At 36.8% G+C, this 21,261-nt stretch overlaps 1 protein-coding gene across 1 annotated transcript in view; it reads right to left on the bottom strand.

Moving 5' to 3' along the window:
- LOC132154288 (alpha-N-acetylgalactosaminide alpha-2,6-sialyltransferase 5-like) overlaps positions 1–21,023 on the bottom strand; it is an 81,464-nt gene extending 60,441 nt beyond the window's left edge. Inside the window, exons 1-2 of the mRNA XM_059562844.1 lie at positions 20,871–21,023; positions 20,007–20,198 (exon numbers count right to left, since the gene is read on the bottom strand). Coding sequence (XP_059418827.1) covers positions 20,007–20,198; positions 20,871–20,924 — 246 coding nt within the window. The 5' untranslated portion in view covers positions 20,925–21,023. The remainder of the gene's footprint in view (positions 1–20,006; positions 20,199–20,870) is intronic.
- Between the last annotated feature and the right edge of the window lie 238 nt (positions 21,024–21,261).

Below are 21,261 nucleotides of genomic sequence, written 5' to 3'. Positions count from 1 at the left end.
TCGTTAAAAATTTCATAAGTAACTGTAATTTAATTACTCATTTTTTCTTAGTATCTGTAACTAATTACAGTTACAATAATTTTGTAATTAAATTACGTAACGCCGTTACATGTAACTAGTTACTCCCCAACACTGCATTTAACCCATTGGCACTATTCTGTTCAACAGAGTTGAGTTTGTGGCAAAAATGGACATTGCTTGTATTTTTTTATTCTATGCTTCGGTACTTTTCTCACAATAACGTGCATTTGGGAATATGAACGAAACCTGTGCTGTTGAACTTATTTAGCAACTTAAAAACACACGCTAACAACAATAAAAATAACCAATATATTTCTAAGAATGCACATATATGTTTGAGGTTTCAAAATGAAACTGTTGGCTATAGCAAAACATGACAGATTTAAGTGCAATCAAACACTAGATAAACAATGGTTTGCTCTTGAAGTAAAGTGTAACAATTATCATCAGGCCTGTTGCGCCCTCTGTTGGCATTTGTTATAATATACGTACATAAGTTCATTGTTTATATATTTCTTCATGTATTTTAAGTGTTGTTAAATAAAACAATATAATTAATTACTTTTAATACTTTATTTGAACCAATTGTATTGCCTCATTTGTAATAAGTATTTAAGTCATACTAAGGGCTATTGTTCACTTCAGATCTATCTGACCAAAAATATATAAATAAAATAGTCAACACTGACAGCCCTATTTTGAAAATTTGAACATGAACCTACATTGTTTTGCATTTTGTGACTAAAAGACTATCTCCCTGTCTTATATTTTTTCATTGTTGATTTCTTGAAAATAATAGGCTATTAAAATACTTTCTTGTCACCTTCTCCTGTAAACAATATCGTGAATAGTTTCATATTGTGTATTCGCGCATTATGGTCAACTGTGTTAATTAAAATTATTACCACCTTCAAAAGTAAAATCTCAGAATGACACATTCCAGAATATTTATCAATTTTAAAGTTGTTGTTAATAATTGTGCAAAAAAGTTGTGACTTTGATGGTGTATAATTTGCATAGTACTCATATCCAGTATAGAAAGTGAGTGAATTATAAAAAAAAAATACTATGCCCGTAAACCATTCAGAGATGACATTAATGAGATACACAACTTTGTATAAAATACAAAATTTGTATCAATGATATTTTCAATGTCATCAGAACACAAGAAAAGAATTATTGATTAGAAAGATAACAAAGGAAAGATAAGAAAAGCTAGAAGGAAAATAGATATGAATTTATTGTGATACGACGTTGGAGTCACACGTTGGTGTCACGCGTCTGTGGTGCGGCGTACCCCTTCTGTCACATAAAAGTACACGACTGTCGACTTCGGTTAGTTATCCGTGGCACTATCCACTCGCCATACATGGTGTGCTCTGAATAAACAACAACTGAGCAGAAGCGCTTGTCGAGCGCTGCGGAGAATACGCGCCTGGTGTGAACAGGCAGGCGCCGGACCGCGCGTGATTTTCCGTTCCGCGCCGCTTCGGCGTCCGGTGTGAACCAGGGGTAAGGCAGGATTGTTATAGTTAACTACGACTTAAACCATAAAAAAATGTACATTTAATAATAGGGATAGTTCTACAGTGGCCCAGTAGTGCACAACACAACGACATTAAAAAAGCAAACATAAGCTCACAACACAACGACATTAAGCCACAACACAAATACATTAAGCCACAACACAACGAAATTCTCACAACACAACGAAATTAAGCCACAACACAACGAAATTCTCACAACACAACGAAATTAAGCCACAACACAAATACATTAAGCCACAACACAAATAAATTCTCACAACACAACGAAATTAAGCCACAACACAACGGAAGTGCTCCCGACCACTAGGGGGCAGTGTTGAAAGTTAAACACCGATATTTCATCAAGACGTATGTGTAACTTAATATGTGTAATCGATTTTTAAATGAAAAACTTGTTTTTATAAAATGTTTTGATTTCCTGATAATCTTATGTATCGATTCATGAATCGAGCAAAAAATAAATTGATAATATTTTCAATTTGGACCGTTTAGCTCTGCTCTTGTACACAATGTTTTTCCTCAGGGGGCTTAACGTTATTTAAATCCGGTGCTGTGCGGGGAAACCATTGCTCTTTCCTTAGAGCTTTCAAATTGACAAGAGGAGAAGATTTTTCATCTTACAAGAACTTCCCCTGATGACTGTAAATGAATTTCATCGCGCGGAGAAGCGCATTAAACGTTACATCAACAACTTTAGGGTGAGTATTGTTCTATCGTCTTCTAGCAAATCTAGCTAATAAGGCTAGATAACGCTGCTGCACTGACTTGATCAGCTCAAAAATAGCAGGGCTAAGTTAGAGTTTAGCTTTAAACTCCGTCCACCTCATCTTTTTATAACTCGTAAGAGATAGTAGAAATAAAAGCAGGACTCCCGGTAATCCACGTTGATTTGCATCGGTGGTTCTGAACTTCTTAACTTGATATAAAGTATTTTAAATACTGTTGCCATTTTTAGATTGCCATGTATCGTAATAAATCTTAAAGGACCGTTCACACCAAACTATAAAGAAAACGATAAAGATATTTAGTTTCAAAAATCGTTCTCACTATTTAAAAAAAGAGTCCACACCACAGCTATAATGATAAAGACATAGAGAAACAATATCATTGGAATCACTTTAAGAACTATTTTTTTTTTCCAGCTGATGAACGATTAAAAACATTGAGAGCCAATCAGAATCCTGCTATAACGAGCTCGAGAATGTAAAGCAGCGGACGAGCGTGTGCGCGCTTAGAATAAACAGATTATATCGTTCGCTGCTTTGGACTCTATCGTTATCTTAATAGTTATCATTCATTGTGTGAACGGGGCTTTAGTCTGACAGTTATTGTTATATTTTCAAATTGTATTATCTGTAACCTGAAGCTTGAATTAATTGTTCACATTTATATAGCAGTTTTCCAGGGATCCCCAACACAAGCATGATAAAGCTATTCAGTAAAAAGCAAAAAAGATCAGAAATGGTTAAGAGAGATAGGGACATCCTTTGAAATATTACTGATCACTTTACAGTCTATAGGCATGTTTGTAACATTATATAAAATATTAATTATTTGTCATAATTTATTTTAAATATAGAGTCATTTACAATGTAGTAATTTAAAATGCAACTGAAAGTAATTCCAAATGTATCTGAAATAGATTAAATATGTAAACCAATGTTATTATCTTCACAGATTATTTTAACGGACTCCCATCCATATGTTGCAGCACTGTAGCAGACAGCACACTATTCAGAACTGAGAATCAGTGCAGTTCCTCCTGTACAGAGCTGCACTGAAGGGAGCAGAGCTGGCACAAACCTAGAATAATGGTAAGAGAATTATCAAATTCTTTAATGTATGATATAATTAATAAACTTTGATTAATAATATTAACACGCCCCATTGGTATGCCTAGAGAGTCAAGCCAGGTCCTGTCAGTGGGATGGTGGTCCGGTTTTCAAGAGAGGAAACTCGCTGAGTGGTTAAGGTAGGAGGAAAGTGTCTAATATTGATATTGATCATCTTTTCATATCTTGCTTTTATTCATAATGTATAACATGCCTATTTGATTAGCCCTAACAGAAAAAAGACAAAAACACAATCATAATGATTATGGCTCTATTCATTATGCATGCAACTTGTAATGATGGTGGACATTTTTTATTTTTCTTAATGGTCAATTTACACTATACCTTTGTTTTTCATCTCAGGAGAATGTTTACAGTGATGTCACCAGTGATCTGCCTGACCTATCAGTCCTCAAAGTGGCAGAAGTGTTATAAATATAGTAGTGTTATAAAAATATAGTAACACACCATTACACTGTCATAGTTATTAGTATTTGTATTTTACATAACTATTAAAACTGTATCAAAGTTTAAAAAAATTAAGTGTGGATATTTACATGTTTACACTACACTGGTGAGCAAGAAAACATATTAAAGTTCCATATATTTGCACTTACATAATATTTAATTTACATTTTATATTGTAGTCTGTACAAATAAAACCAAATGAATCCATCCCAAGTTTTTTGTGTAAGGCCAGATCTCTCTGTGGAAGATCGACTGAAAGGTGGACCATGAAGAGGGGGAACTCATCGAAGGGCTGCAGAGACTGACACTGTCAAAATAAATGTTAAATAATTATGATACATGCATGTAACGTGTGCATTAAAAAGTGAAAATAAATAAAACATCTTCTTTCTCTGTCACAAACAATACAATATCAATATTTACCATTGCATTGCTTGTTATTCCAACTTCTCTCCTGGCTGTAGCTGTCCTTGCTCTGGTCTCACGAACCATGTGGAATGCAGGTTCAATAACTCTCCAAAAGGCTATTAAATGGATCTACTTCTCAAATCTAGATTGGATGAGACATGTTTTCAGAAAATACACACCAAACAATGTAAAAAGTTTGTTTGCCTACACTGAACCTGAAGGATACTTAAAAATGTATAATGTATTGACATACAAGTGGAAAAAAGGTAGGTCTGTAAAAAGATTTTAGCTGGGGTTTTAGCTTATTCTCCCTCGTGACATTCTAAACTGTTCTGAATGTATTCTGTGGGGTCTATCTAGATAGCTGACTGACGGTAACATTATTTACAACATTTATGTATGCCAATGAACAAAGCAAGCCATATGGGTTTACAGCGACATAATGTTGAGTATATGATGACAGCTTTATTTTTTTATTTTTGGGTTAATCATCTATTAACACGTATTGCCTTGATCCACGGAAAAGGTTTTTAAACAAACAGGCAACCACAGCGACAAAAAAATAAATAATGACAATTAAAAAATTCACAATAGGCCTACATTGTGCTCGTTAATATAGTGATAAAGGTTTAGATCTTACCTAGTGTAGATTCGCATGCTGTTGTCATTCTTGAAGAGGCGCCTGCAGACTGAAGTATCAGAAGTGATGTTGAAATCCTTACATCTAACATTACTAATTTGAATCCACTTATTTCGAGTTTCTACATCCAGGGGAGAAGTGTGAAAAACCTTTGAGGAGCCTCACAAAACGGGTCACAGCAATAGCTGTGTAAACCACCCTCACAGATGTTTATGGAACTCTTCATTAAATAATTATATTGCTGTGGTATACTTAATTTGTTGTATTATAGCAAAATGTATAAATATTATTTAATATTCATCGTTTATGGATAAAAGTTTGCAGCTGGTAATGCACTTACACAGAATAAAGACAGGAACCTTTTATTCGCCCTGAGATTTCACAGGAAATTCGTAGTCTATTGCACGTTTCTGCAGACCAACTGCCCCCTAGGGGTCGGGGGCATTTCCGTTGTGTTGTGGCTCAATGTATTTGTGTTGTGAGAATTTCCTTGTGTTGTGGCTTAATTTCGTTGTGTTGTGGGTTAATTTCGTTGTGTTGTGAGAATTTCGTTGTGTTGTGGGTTAATGTCTTTGTGTTGTGGCTTATTGTATTTGTGTTGTGGCTTAATGTCGTTGTGTTGTGAGCTTATGTTTGCTTTTTTAATGTCGTTGTGTAGTGCATTACTGGGCCACCGTATAGTTCACCCAAAAATGAAAATTAGACCATGATTTACTTATGTGAATGTAGGATGTAGGCAAATGTGGAGAGAGCAAAAAAAACAATGAATTGGAAGTAAAAAAAAAAGAGGATTTCTATAGATAAATGTCAGAAGATTTCGATATAAGCCAAAAGGAGGTTTTCCTTTGCTGTAAACAAAACTTGGTTCTCACTAGAGCATCATTCTCAACGGGAGCTCAATGGGATTCACCTACATCACCTGCTGGGATGCCAGCATTAACATAAAAGCTAAAAAAAATATAAAAATAAATAAATGTATTAGTTGTTATCAGTGTTACAAGCCACAGCTGCTGGATTCTATCTATTTCACCAGGAGAATAAGGCACATTTAGTGCAATTAACCCTGAAGACTCTCTACAGTTTAAAAGTGATTAATTCAATATGATTAGACTTAATAACACAGCCTATTATCTCTTTATAGGGTTCATAAGTGTATGTGATTCACCACTCAGACCTCTCTTTAAACCCCTGACCTCCATAATAGCTGTAAAGAAAGTATGCTCATATCTATAATAGCTGGCAGATATCTGAAGGAGTCATTAAAGCGCCCAGATCAAGGAGATGCTGTCGCAAACAATCTTCATTCATCTCCCACATTCTTGCTTATCCCTGAGCAAAAAGACTGATCCTGAATTACTATGGACTTCCAGTGGGGATCTGCATATGGTTAAAAATGAATGATAATGCTCTATCTGTACTACAGAGTTTAGGAAGTCTCACACATTGGACTGTCAAGTGTTTTTTGGACCAAACTATTGTGCAATATTTCAATCAGTCATGTCAGGAGCTGATGAGAGCTGTCATTAGTCAGTGTGCCATTAGTCAGTGTTGAAATGTGGGCAAAACTTCTGAATTCTTCTGGGAATACCACTTTAGTATAAGCTATAGTGCAGAGGGATTGGCTGGTTCTCAGATCGCTGTGATTTGATTCCAGTGGAGAAACTAAAGGATATATTGGTTATTTGATTAAACCTGAAATGCTTTGGGCCCTATCATACACCCGGCGCAATGCAACGCAAGGCGCAGCGCAAGTGTGTTTGCTAGTTTCAGTCCGGCGCCATTTCATTTAATTAGCAAATGCATTTGCGCCCATTTGTGCGCCCATGGGCGTGCTGGTCTAAAAAAGAGGTGTGTTCAGGAGCATTGCTATTTTAAGGAGCTGAAAATAGACTGCGCCATAGACCAATTCAAACCTGCTCTATAGTCTAAAGTCAATTGCGCATTTTTTTTTTTTTTTTTGTTATTTAAAGAGCGCGTTGGTAGAAAATATGTCTCTTATTACACACAGGTATGGGCATCACACAAATATGCCAAATATTAAAAACAAAAGGATTACAATGTAAAATAATATTATTGTGTAGGCTACATGAATATAAAAATGTAATAAAGGATAGTCATTGCGTGTATTTGAATTAGGCTACCTATTTGCAATTCAGCCTATTACTACTTATAATGATTAATTAAATTGGCGAATTAATTAAACAATCATGCCAATACACACACATACACACACACACACACACACACAAAAAAAAAAAAAAAAAATATATATATATATATATATATAAAACTGACTTATCGCGCGTAGCTTTGGTGGATGCCTGCTTGTCCCGTAGACGATCTGCTCGTGTGCTTTAACTTTAAACAGGAGCAGATCGGATTCTACCTGGACCCTTCCTCCATGAACACTGCCCGACACACGTGAGACTACACAGCACCAAGAGGACACCAGATCCCCTGTTTGTTTTGGACACTCTTCTCCTTTGGCCACTTTTATTCCCTTTGGTTTACTAAAAATGTTCTTTGGGGAACCCAAAATGTTTTTTCAAAATGGGCCTTCTAACGACCTCTTTTGAAACCTTTATTTTTGAGAGTTAGGAACCTATTTTTTTTATTATTTCTCATTTGCTTTTTTCAAGTACGAAATGCTCATTTGGAGCAACTTCATATGAATTATTTGACTTGGTGGAGCAATGTGGTTCACACAATATGTTGCGATTCTCACAGGAAATGTTATCGGCATTCAAACTTATCAAGGCCGGATTACATCGAAAACACAAATAACAGCTTGATCGCTCTTTTCTGAGGCTGAACGACAAACTCATCAATCACTGCTAAATAGCTGCATAATGCCCTGGGCTTCTAGAGCACTATGGGGCACAAAAATCATTAATATCCAATTCATCTGCTGCTTTCCCCTCTACATTTCTCACCCGGAGAATAGCCAGAGGAAGATTAATCTATCTGTTATGTATACACACCTTACTGCATAGTGAAGCAGTTTATGGTTTGCAAAATGCCTTTTGAGGCTTAACAAGCAAACATCATCCCCTCGAGCTGACGGATTAGAGAACATAAGAAGTTAAACATGAAAATCATAAAATTATAATTCTGTACTGACAAGTGCTTCCGACATCCCTGTTTTCTGTTTTGTACTGAAACATCCAGAAGCAGTTTCCTGACCAACAATACCCAAACGGACTATCCAAGATAATACATTCATGAATGAAATCTAGTCTAAACATGTACTCTAGTGCTTCCCACCACATGCAAGCATGAGTGCTTTTGTTTGACATAAAAGGATCTGCAGTGTCCCTGGAGGAGATGAGCGTTCAGAAGAGACCAATTGAGCATAATCATGAAGAACTACTTGTAATGGCCTCAGCTGAAATAACTAAGGCCACGTCTATATTAAACCGGAGACATAAAAACACTGTGTTTTCATTTTAAAATGCTCTCCATCCACACTAGCGTTTTCCAAAAGTTTCTCATCCACACTAAATCTAAAATGCAACTGCCCTCATGTTTTTCTACAGGACAGTAATTGTGAGTAAATTTCCTGTCATCTTTGCTGGACTGTAATATGAAGAGTGTACAAAGTAACATATCTTTAGCAACAGTGGGAAAATGAAAAGCACATTACAGGCACAATACCTGTATAAACATAGATGTTAATTGGTACAATATGTGTGACATGACTAAACATGCGTCATCATTTTCAAAAGCCTACATTTTCACCGTCCACACTTAAATGCGAAAACTGCATTTTCAAATTTATCCACTTTGGAGAGCATTTTCAAAGAGCTTTGTTTTCCTTAACAAAAACACTGTCTCCGTGTAGATGGAAGACCAAAACGGAGAGAAAAGGCCAGATTTTAGCCAATGCCGCTAAGCTGATAATGAACTATTTCCCCAAAAGCATTTTGGAAAAAAGTTGCCTGTTCGTTCACAAAAATTGAATGGCCTCCAGTATATTTAAAGAGTTCAGATACAAATGCCTTCAAGTGCCGTCTGAAATTTTCTTCTAAAATTTGAATTTTTATCAGGCTGCTATGTGTAGTTTCAGTAATTTTACTTTAATGGCAATTTATTGGTAATTTTCTATGCCATTAAAGATCATTTTTTTATTATAGATGAAAATTTCAGACGGCACTTAGACGCATTTACATCTGAAATCTTAATTTTGTTGTATGAATATCTGAACATGCGATACCTCAAAATAAACAACAGAGCCTTTACCTAAAAACTTTTTATTCTACCTTCAAGCACACTTGAATGTAGGTAAGTTTCATAAAAAGCAACATTTTAATTAAAAAGCTGAGAATTGTTTTATTTTTATTAATTTTTTTATTAAAGACTATATCTGGAACATATTTAGTTTGATGATCATAGCATAGATGCAGTAGATCACTTCCATCAAGACCCCCAAAGCTTCACAGTCCTTTACCACTTACAGGATCACAATTTCACTCTGTAATATTGGGACATTTTAATTTATATGCTATTTATTGTTGATGATCGCATTATATTTCATACAGTATGCATCTGCTTACATATGAGATTGTTCCTAGTCCAAGAGGATCTGGCTTCAGACTTGCACTTGCACTCTCACACTTGCACTCTCAGACAATTGCTTTTCCGCTAGTGACTTCCCTTGCAGTATTTTTTTTAGTTACTTTTTATTTGAATCTCTCAAATGGGGAAGACAAGAAAAAAACAATTATAGTGTCACTTGCAATCGCCACTTGCACTCTCAGCTACCTGTGACGTTATTTGCAGTCGACACAAATCGTGCGTGTTGCCAAGGAAGACAAGACGCTGTGGTGGTTAAAAGATTAAAACTAAATTAATAGGCCTACTATAACATACTGCATCCTGCAAGAAAAAGACAAGACCCGCAAATCCGTGGCCATAAAACAGCACAATATGAACGCATGCGCAAAGTGTCTCGTTAAGCATTTTCCTCCCAGAGAAAAACATAAACACTCAACATGGCTTAACGTATTAAAATGCTATTACCTAAAATATCAAATTGGATATAGAGTTTATTAATATAATGAACATGTATATAATATTTTCCTCCTAAACTGCAAAACATGGAATAATGTGGCATAATGGACTAAGATGATGAAGGCCAAACTAAATATGCTCCTTTACATTATTAAAATACATAACTGATATGTACATGCATTTCAGTTGCGTTGCATCTCCGAACCGCGACCTCTTGACCGCTGGCAAAAGGGGGCATCGTGGGTGAGAATGAGGAGGCAGTGCATCACTCATCATCAACCCGCGAGCCTTGCAACTCGGAGGAAAGGGAAATTGCTCTTTTATGAAAAAGTGGGTGCTGCCGGCCATTGGACCAGCGGCGGAACAGAAAGAAACAAAAACTGAGGATTCTCCACCCGGCCCTCCTCCGGGGGAAGGAGTGGCTCTGTCTCCGCCAGCTCCTGAAGAGCAGTCTCCCACATCGCCGAGTTGCCCATGTCAGGGCCGCTTAGTCGTCTTCCTAGAGGACTTCACAGCCGGAAGTGACACGGGGGGTGCCGCTCTCCTGCGCGGGGCTCGACGCGCCAGCCTCGAAGAACTCTCAGCACGGGGCGGAGCTGGTGTGGAGGACGCAGGGGGGTGCCCACGGCGACGAGCAGGCTGAGGCACTGCCCGCGACGGAATGGTGGCAACCGGAGGATCACGTTGTGGCGAGATGTGCTGTATGGCCTCAGTCTGCTGTTGTTCTGTCAGGAACTGCTGGGCACAGCCCCTGACAGCGTCGCCACACAGGACAGCCTGGGAGAGGGGAGCGTCGAGAAAGTGCACTTTGTCAGTGTCTCTCATACAGACCAGGCTGAACCAGAAATGGCACTACTGGACCACCAGAGGGGACATCGCCTTCCCGAGGGACTGCGTCGTGACTTCCGTCACCCGGAAGGGTGAGGTCAGTCGCCATGCGCAGCTCCTGCATCAACCTCGGGTTGTTCTACACTCGTGCATTTGTTAAAGCCTTGGCTTGGTGAGTTTGCAGGATAGCCATGACATGCAGCGCAGAGGTCGACAGCTTACAGGCCTTGGGTGAGAGGAGCGGACTAATCCTCCCAATGGCGGCGTTTTGCGGACACAAGTGCACCGCAATCGCACTCTCCTGCTGGGGAATGTCGAAGCACCCCTAGCTGCCCCGAGGGTAGTGAGGACGGAGGAACGAGCTGCTATCCACGACTACATTACTTCCCCATGCACATCCGGGAAGAAAGGAACCAGAGCAAAACGCGGTTGTGAGCCGTGCTGTACACCGAGAACCAATCGAACAGCCATGAGCACTGAAGGCTGGGCGGTGCATTTACCTCCATCCTGATGCTCACAGCTGCCCGGGCAAGCATGGCTGTCAACTCTGGGTCCAATTCGGCAGTGGCAACAACACCCAAGGGGGGCAGCCCCGCCGAATCTTCATCCACAGAGGTCAACAGCCCATCCCCGATGCTGCAATCGACATCTGATCCCCGGCGGCAAACTGAATGACCCGCTGGGACTGCCATAAGACAGCCCAGCAAAATCACCCAGCAACCGCACAGGACAAACACTGAGGAAGGGGTAAGAGGTCCGAGGGGCGTGGCCCGGCGGAGAAGCTCTCACTGACACCTTCAAATCTCCCAGAGCACTAGCCAGCGGTCCTCTGCTCGTGGCAGAGACGCCGGAATGGGTAGTGACAGAGGGGTCTGTCCTTTCCCTTTAAGAAAGGAGAGACGCGATCGCAGCGTTGCCATGGTCACACACGCAGTGCATGCATTAACCATCCACGAACGAGCCTTCAGCGTGCTGAATGCCCAGACATGGAAGACAACGATCGTGGCCGTTGTCAGAGAACAGGAAACGACCGTATCCTTATGAAACGGCGTCTTTAAAAAGACGCGAATCGTCCGTGATTTGCTCTTTTAGGAAATCTGCTCTCTTAGTTGAAGCGCCCAGGGGAATCGCTGAAAGGGATACCGCTGTTTGAGCCGTACCACCAACCAGAACAGCTTCCCGACACAGCAGATGAATGGCTTTGTGGAGTATAACAGCTTTCATACAACCACTCGGCTCCGAAGCAAAAATCTAATGAGTGGATGCACCTGTCGCCCTATTTATACCCGTTGGCACAGGGAGTGGCTCAGATATGTTAAATCCACTAGCCAATTTTCATTGGTGTTTTCTCTTAAACTCAGAGATGATTGGCCTCCCAAGTGAGACCCCATATGTCGTTCGACATAACTCGTAGTGACCGACAGATAGGGAACTGATTTTTAGTACCTAATGGAAATGAGGTATCAGGCATATTGTAACATCTGAGCTGGCAGATAGTGAACGTAGGGGAATGACTTTCATAACCCTGCCTCCCCAGTTATCTCTAAAAGTGTGTTCCTAAGTTGTACATATCAGTGCGCATTCAAATTTACCCTACTGGTTTACTTCCACAGTTTGTGTGTTTTCAGAGTGTGTGGAGAGGATGTTTTCTGCCCAGAGCTGAGAGCGTGCAAATTCACCATCACCTGAGACATCAGTCCGGTTTGCTGAGCTGAGGGAAGACCACTGGGATCTCTCTCTCTCTCGCTTTCTCTCACTCAGCTTCTCTTCCCTCTCCACAGTTGAGAGAAGAACTGACACTCATCTCGTCCCACACTGGGAGGATTCAAAGGAGCAGTCATCCAGCAAATGAAATGCAGAGAGAGCTCAGCGGAGAGCAGGGGGACCAGCCCTATCACCATCCACTTGAAAAAAACTGTTAATTGCAGAGGCTGGGATAAAACCTTTTTTCAAACTGACCATCAACATAAAATGATGCTTTTACATCTAATATTTGACTGTACTATGTCAACATTTCTTGACTACAGCTAGAAAAAAAACATTGGTGCTGAGTTAAACAAGAATTAATTGTGACCATGTGAGTTGTTGTAGCATACGTACAATTCACTAAAGAAATTAGTGCAAAGACACAATTTGCTGTCACAATATCAGGTTTTAATGCCATAATTATTGTGACCGAAATAATTCACAATAACAATATAATTGTGATACCTATGGACATTTGAACATATTAATTAATTAACTTTTTGTCAAATTCATCTTTGACTTTTCACTTTGACTGCATTTTCACAATAAAAATAATCACACTCAAAAGACTGGGGAGTTGGAGAGAGTTTGTCTCCCACACTGATGAGCCTTTTCAGATTTTGATTTTGGCTTCCAATGATTATGAAAAATGACAATCGAGATAAAAACAATTATTGTGCCGCATTCTGTTCCTTTCCTTTACAGTGGTTAATTTTTGCCCCTCCTAATAAAAGTTTTTTTTTTTGTTTTTTTTTTTACATCCAAATCAGTTAAAACATGTAGCATGAATGTCATAAAATGCAGTCTACTCTTGGGACAAAATCAGATGTGTATCAGTATACTGTACTATGCATTAGGTCTTAAAGTGACAGCAGCCTACCTGCTGCAATCTGTGTCATTAATCAAACTAAAGAAAAAGAGAAAATCACCCAATGCTCTTGAATGAATGAGTTTTGCAGCTTTAATACAAATCAAAGTACATTTAATTCATACAGTGAAAACTATTATTATTATTTTTATTTTTTTTTACATTTGATTACTTGCTAACACAATTCATTAATAAACATTATATAATGTTTAATGGATCATTAGTAAATATATTTTCAAAGAGTGAGAGATGTGAGATAATGTGTTTAGATAATGTTTGCTAATAAATTTATTAAACATTAGATAATGTTTAACAAATCATTATTTCATCTAAGTTAAAACACTTACAAATGTCGTTAAACTTTCATTTCAATATGATCAAGCACTTATTGAAAAGCTACAAATGATTTTAACAGATGTTATAAAATGATTAAAAGCTTGTGTTAATGCACAACACTGTTGCTGCTGTTGAGGTGTGATATGGGTTAGGTTAGGGACAGGTTTGGTGGTATGGGTAGGTTTAAGGGTTGGTTAAAGGGTCAACAGTGTACAGGGGTCAAAAAAAATTTCTCCTGTATTTTCTCCTTTTTATTTATGATTCAAGGAATATCTTGTTTAATGATATACTGAAGAGTAGTATACTAATGTGAGTGTTGAGGCAATAAAAACTTCTTTTTTTTTTTTAAATTTTGCACCAAAATTACAATCTGTTATGTCTTTAGCAAGAATTTAGCTAAACTTAACCAGCCACTCTTTACACAAACCTTGTTACATTAGATAAAAGTCCAATGCCCATAAAGATACTAAATGATTAGTAGTTGTTATAAACATTTACAAATGAACAATTTTAGATTGGCTACTGCAAAAACATGAACAAATTATAAATAAATCTAGATGACTGCTCATAAAGGTATTAATGATTATTAAACATTTATAAACATTTGCAATTGAATAATAGTTTCCACTTTAGTCTGGGGGACTCAAAAAACGTGAACAAATAATTAATAGATTATTTGTTAAGATGTGGAAATAGAGGTCTACACAACAAACAAAGACCAACACATGATGATCTTAAAGTTTACTGACATTTGGTTAATCATTAGGTAATGCTTAGTAAGTTCATTAGTAAACATAAACAAGAACATTATCTCATATTTCTAGCTATTAGGGATGTAACGGTATGAAAATTTCTTATCATGGTTATAGTGACAAAAATTATTAGAGTTATCAGTATTATCACGGTATTATTAAATTGTGCTGGAGATGTTGAAAGAGTACCCACACATAAATCACTTCAGATTTTATATTTAAAAATCAACAAACAACAAATGAAATAGCTTTTTGTTTGTATAATGACTACAGTTTAATAGGATGTTCAAATATCTAATGTAAATGTTCAAATAAAGCTTTGAAAAAGTTTAATAAAAAAGGTAAACCTCACATTTCAGCCTTAAAATAAAGAAAAGATGTCAAAATGATAATTGATTAATATATAATTACATATATTTTATCTGCTCCATAAATCATTCTAGATAACTTATCTGATTTGTTTAAATGTCTAGAATCCACAAAAGCTTGTTTTTCCATCATCTGGTCAAAATTTACAACAGGGCATGCAAATTCAGTCTGTTTTTGGCCAGACAGAAACTGCACACAGACTGAATGTAAATATAAGTCTCTGTAAATCCACTCACTGACAGCAGGTGGCGTTTATGGAAAAGATTAATTAGAGCTGTTTCCCGTATCCTCTACGGGCAAAGCAGTAATGCAATTAAGAACACTTCATTTAGGAATTACATGGAGCGAAAATAAACAAAATGGCATCGAATCGTTTCTGAAGAGAGTCAGAACCTTTAGATGTACATTCATATAATTAATTCATTCATATATTAATTTTGTATAGTTCCCTTAGCAATCCTTTAAAACCTCCCAGCTTTTCTGCCCTGTTTTAACTCAAAATGAAACTTACTGTGTTAAAGGTTTTTTACGTCTTCAATAATTATTGAGTACTTTTTTACATTTGTTGGCCTAGTATTATTTTCTGTAGTGGTACCACACAGAAATTTCAAAATTAAAACCTATAATTTTTGGTATCATAGCAACCTTATTTTCATTAAAAAATAAAAGGTGATGATTATGTACATTGCTATCATGAAGAAAGCAAGTTCTCATTTGTGCTTAAGGTTTTGTCATATTGTCCACTCCTAATCAGGTTAAATAACCATTATTACAATGCTGAAGAAAATAATCATGATTATGAGTTTGCCATAATTGAGCAGTCCTAGTGCAATAAGGGTGCCCCACGTTCCCCTTTTTTATTACCTTTGACATAATTTTGTGCAGCGGTAGTAGTTACACACCATGTACATAACATAACATTAATATAGTATATTGCAAGGTCCTTTAAATGCGTGAGGTACTGTAAAGTGCTATTTTGGCACAGATAGTGTGTGTGTAAACTGGATTGCAGATGAATGAATGAATGAATGGAGATGGACTTTTGTTGTGGTTGTATAGTGTGCAAAATTGGTACAACTGAGTAGTGAATTGTCCTCATACACATCACACATACAGACACAATTTATATGCTGCAAATCATTGGCACTTGAATGCTACAGTACTGATATATCTCTATGTCGCCCATCTCAAATAAAAAGTCCTCTCAATTACTGAATCATCAAAGTACATATGGATCCAAACCTGTGTGCATCTAATGTGCCATGTAATGAGGAATTGTAAGAGATATGGAATATAAAATCAATTTCTAAGGAAATAGTTCACGGAAAAATTAACCTTATGTCATTAGTAACTTACCCTACTGTCATCCCAACCCTCTTTTTCTTCTGTAGAATACAAAATGAAATCTTTTCATTGAACAGTGACTCTGACTAACCAAGGGCTGTCAAGCTTCTAAATTATAAAAAATACAAAGATAGTAATAATAAAAATATTGTTCAATTTGTATATTATATTTCAAGCCTTTTGATGTCATACAATTTATGTGAGAAGCAGACTACAATTAAACTGAAAATTAAACATTCAGTGACACATTGGAATCAGTTCTAAGTAGACACATAAAAAACAATTAGTTTCATTCACATCAAACATGCTTTAACATGCTTTACTTCATGTTTTGAAGTTTAAATACATGCAAACATGAATGAGCCAAATATATTTTCAGTATAAATTTTTGTCACTTGAGAAGACTCCAAATATAGTGCACAACATGAATATACTTTTTATAGGCCCCGGTCATCATTTGCTTTTATTGTATGTAACAGAGCAGCGTGAACATCTCCTTTGGTGTTCCACAGAAGAAAGTCATAAGTCTTATCTCTTTAAGTTCTGTGAAATAGTAGAATGCACTAGCATACATACATCTCTTACCATTTCAAAGAATCTAGCTGGGTTTAAAAGCATTTTAAAAAGTTTTTCATAATTCTATTTGCATCCATGTGCAGTTCTTCCAAACTGAGCCCTTCCAGTATTTTCAAACCACATTAGCAGGCTGTACATTCTCTAACATGCTCTTGAGAATTTTTTCCTTTGAACTGGCAAGTCTGAATTTGGGGCAGTATAATATGCATTCTTTTTATACTGTCAGCTAGACATCATGGATGTAATGATGGACTTTTTGATCCACCCACATAATCTGATGGAAAACAAAACAATAAGCATCACTTGGCATCTACTTTAAAGATTAAACTCCTGCCCATTTTAAAGTCTTAAAGCAGCATGAATGCATGTGCACTCCACCATCAGTTATAACACCAACTTCTCTTAAGCAGATTCATGTGCTTTGCTCTCATCTTTGACCGTACTGTCCTGAGAAAAAATAAAATAAAAATAAATTACATTAAACTGCAAATGTTGAAATTATTCATTGCTTTCGTCCTGACATCCACTGATCTGGTGCAGAGACCCAAATTCAGATTCTGAAAGAAACAGACCTCCCAGACATCTATTGAGGCTGAGACACTTAAAGAGTACTTGAAAAGACATGCACTGCATTCTGATCCTCTGCACTTGAGTCATACAGTCAGAAACAAAAGTTGAAACCACTTTTATTAAAACACTAGTTATGATACTGGAATGTAAGTGTTTTTTAGATAGAGGGTGAGAGAGAGAGAAATAGACTGATATAAAGATATAAAGATATAAATTACAATTTTATCATATTTATTTATTAAACCACACTACTAAATATAAAGTGTGGTTTAATAAGGTTTATAAAATATTTTATTTTATTTCAAAATAATTCATCTCTCAATTATAAACATGTTATTAACATTTACTAACTAAAGTATAATTAATAATATATTTATACAAAATACTGAATTTCACAAAGGTGTTAAGTGAATCAAGATCACTGAGTACCACAAAACATCTGATGTCTGCACTTGTGTCTTTTTCAATAGCAAGAATTAATCCACAATAAAGACTCATATCAACAGGCAAAAAATAGCAATGTTTAATGCATTATCAAGGTCAAAGTTTAGGGTGTTTGCAACTGACTTGTGTAAAAATGGTCAGTCCATTTTAGGTTCTTGTCTACAATGTTTATATATCAGTTTAAATTAATACGTTTTTTTAAATATTAAAACGAATGCTATTATGAAATGAAATAATTCGAGAAATCTCAACTCATCAGAGACCTCCCGAAAAACCTGTGCAATGGAAGATCAGCCCATAAAGAGTCATCAAAGTAACTCGGCAAATGATCACAGAGTCATTTGGTTTTGTCAACAGCTCTTCTCTGACTTAAAGTGCACAGTGACTACCATAACAGTACATCTTCTATCAGCCCTCATGTGTAAAACTATGGCAGTCACTAGCAGTGGCATCAGACAAGTGGTGTCAAATCTCATTGTAGAAAAACTACTTTAAGTTTATCAATAACATATAGAAGAGGGCAGTGAAGGATTTCACTCCAGTTGAAGCTGATATTGCTAAAGGCAGGTGAGTATTGAACGGACCGTCTGCCTGAGCCAGGAGTAAATAGTGATTAATGGGCGACGGAGGAAGGTTTCGAAGGAACTGTGTAAGTTCCTGCAATCTGACTCTTCTCTTCAGCTCTGCTCTACTCAGGATCATGCAATTAAGGGATGGAAGTCAAATGGAAAGTTTTTTTTTTTTTTTAACTAAAACTGATCCAGTTAACCAAAGATGAGATTAGAGAAAGCCTGCAATTATTTTATCAACTAATCTGTTTTATTGATTAGCCATGTCTGCAACTGAATAAGCTTTACATCTGTCAGAATGGTGCAGGCAGCATTGACTGAACTGGATCCAAGTTTGGAAAAAAGCTAGAAGAAATATGTCTGCCTTTAGACAGTGGTTACACATTTTAAATACCACAGTTAAATTTTTAACCAAAAGACCGCTGTTGATCAAAAATACAATGAAGTAACTATCATAAGTCCGAAAAGCACCCCACTATACAAAATCTAATCTTAAATGATGCTGAAACATGGACATAAAAAAAACACAAATGTAAGACAATCCAGGGGTGGACAATTTCTCTAAAAGCTACTGAACATCTTCACCTTTCCCTAGAGCAGAGAGAAACATTTGGTGACAACATGTACAAACATTTATAGTATATTTCTCCCTACTATTTGCCATATATTAAAATTTTACAATTTCATGGAAACTGAATTCACAGTGAACATGATCAGGAAATGACTGTGAATCTCTTGAATATCAACAGATTGATATTATGTATTTTTTAACTGAAACTGTCACCATTCTTGACTTTTGTATGCTGTGTGTTAATATCTGTTCAAACCCTCTCCCTCATTATATTAGGACAGTTAAGCACAAAACTGCTACAGTACATAAAGTGCAGATTGCAAGTTATGATCAAGCTCAAAGATCAATCAGAATGCTTAAACGGTTTCTCCATATAACAATGGAAACAATTAAAACATTATTATGGGCAAAAAGAAAATTAACGTCAGCCAGCAGGTACACTGATAACCAACCAAATCACTGTGTTTGTCCCAAAGATATCCTTCAGTTTATTGTAAAATACCCTAGCCGGCATTGATTTCAAAGTAAAGTTGAGAATAGTATTTTATTGTAAGAAATTACTGTTCAGTCTTATAGAATTTATATAAAAACATACCATTTCATAAACCATTATTGCTTGATTTGATGCATTAGTTTTAGGCGTGTGTGTGTTTTAAAAAGTGGTTTTAGCTCATGCAACTTAAATGTGTGTGTGTTTGTGTGTGTGTGTGTTTGTGTTTTAAAAAGTGGTTTTAGCTCATGCTACTTAAATGTGTGTGTGTGTGTGTGTGTGTGTGTGTGTGTGTGTGTGTGTGTGTGTGTGTGTGTGTGTGTTTGTGTGTGTGTGTGTTTGTGTTTTAAAAAGTGGTTTTAGCTCATGCTACTTAAATGTGTGTGTGTGTGTGTGTGTGTGTGTGTGTGTGTGTGTGTGTGTGTGTGTGTGTGTTTTAAAAAGTGGTTTTAGCTCATGCAACTTAAATTAGCTAATAACCACCTTGGGGTAGTGAGAAACTTGCTATTTTGTTCCAAAACACAGCTGGATTTTCCATAAGGACACAGAAATGTGCCCCCACTTCATTGGTTACAGACAATTAACTTAACTTGAATACCTAAAGTAGAAGCGTTTACCTTGTGCTCAATAATGCTGCTGTATCCCTGCAGTGCCGGAGTCGCGCGGGCCGCTCTGGTGGGCTCCACTTTCTCACCTGACCCGCCCTTAGACGCGCTGGATGCTCTAGTGTTACTGTTGTAGCTGACGCTGTACACGAACAACAGACTGGTGCACATGGTGATCGCGAGAAACACGGCTACTCCATGGCGCTGGGAAACACGAGGACAAAAGTTACAATTAAGCACAGAGCGCAAGGTCATAAATCATCAGCAACTCATGCCCTCAGCGCATTCAATTATAAGATACAAATAACATTTTCATGCCCAAAGATTAATTAGATTGGTATTGAGATTTTAAGAATTTGCAAGTTCTTACTAAATACTGACGCCTAAAACTAATGCATCAAATCAAGCAATAATGGTTTTGCTAATGCAAGTTGCAACTATGAACAATAGGCTAGCCTACTGTATTTTAAAAGAATAACATTTACTTAATAGTGTCATACTAAATTAAGAAAACAGTTCACATCATTTAGCAATGCATACAAATGCATCGTATTCTTGTGATATATATATATATATATATATATATATATATATATATATATATATATATATATATATATATATATATATATATATATATTAAAATGAAATACACAAAACCATATTGTTTTCTCAAAGCAAAATGTCCTGTCCCTCATTCCTGTAACTCATTAATTAGGAAGTGGGGATTAAGCTTTGTATTATTATTATTGTTGTTGTGTTTAATCTTCTTTCATTCAGCATCTGAGAGCAACAGAGAGCCGCAGTAGGCTACTTCAACAACAATGCTGCACAGGAGAGATGCGAGACATTCAAACAGTTTTCAATAACAGTTACCATCGGTGTCTTCATCCTGAAGCCAGCTGGAATATTCTCTGGGAATGTGCGCATGAAGATCCACTTTTTCCCCCGATTATTGCTACTTCATCATATTATGTCGTCATTTAATTGCCGCGCTCCGCTCGCGCTGGGAGATGGCAGTGCGTGTGCTGTGCGCGCGGACTGAACCCATTCTTGAGAGCGGTGAGCACAAAGCGATGTGACAGCGCGCGGTCCTAAAGAGCTTTGTGTTTAAGTGACTTTAATTCAGCGTTTAGGACATATTGCAAATTTAAAATCACGGAAATACAATTAGCATATGTTGTAGTCTGATATATATATATATATATTTCCCTTTTCTTTTCTTTTTATGTTCGTACAATCCCAGATTCAATACAAGTTAACTTAA

The sequence above is a fragment of the Carassius carassius genome, chromosome 12, assembly GCF_963082965.1.
Source record: "Carassius carassius chromosome 12, fCarCar2.1, whole genome shotgun sequence".
NCBI lineage: Eukaryota > Metazoa > Chordata > Actinopteri > Cypriniformes > Cyprinidae > Carassius > Carassius carassius.
The sequence above is the reverse complement of the archived record's forward strand: the minus strand, read 5'-3'. Positions and strand labels throughout refer to the sequence as shown.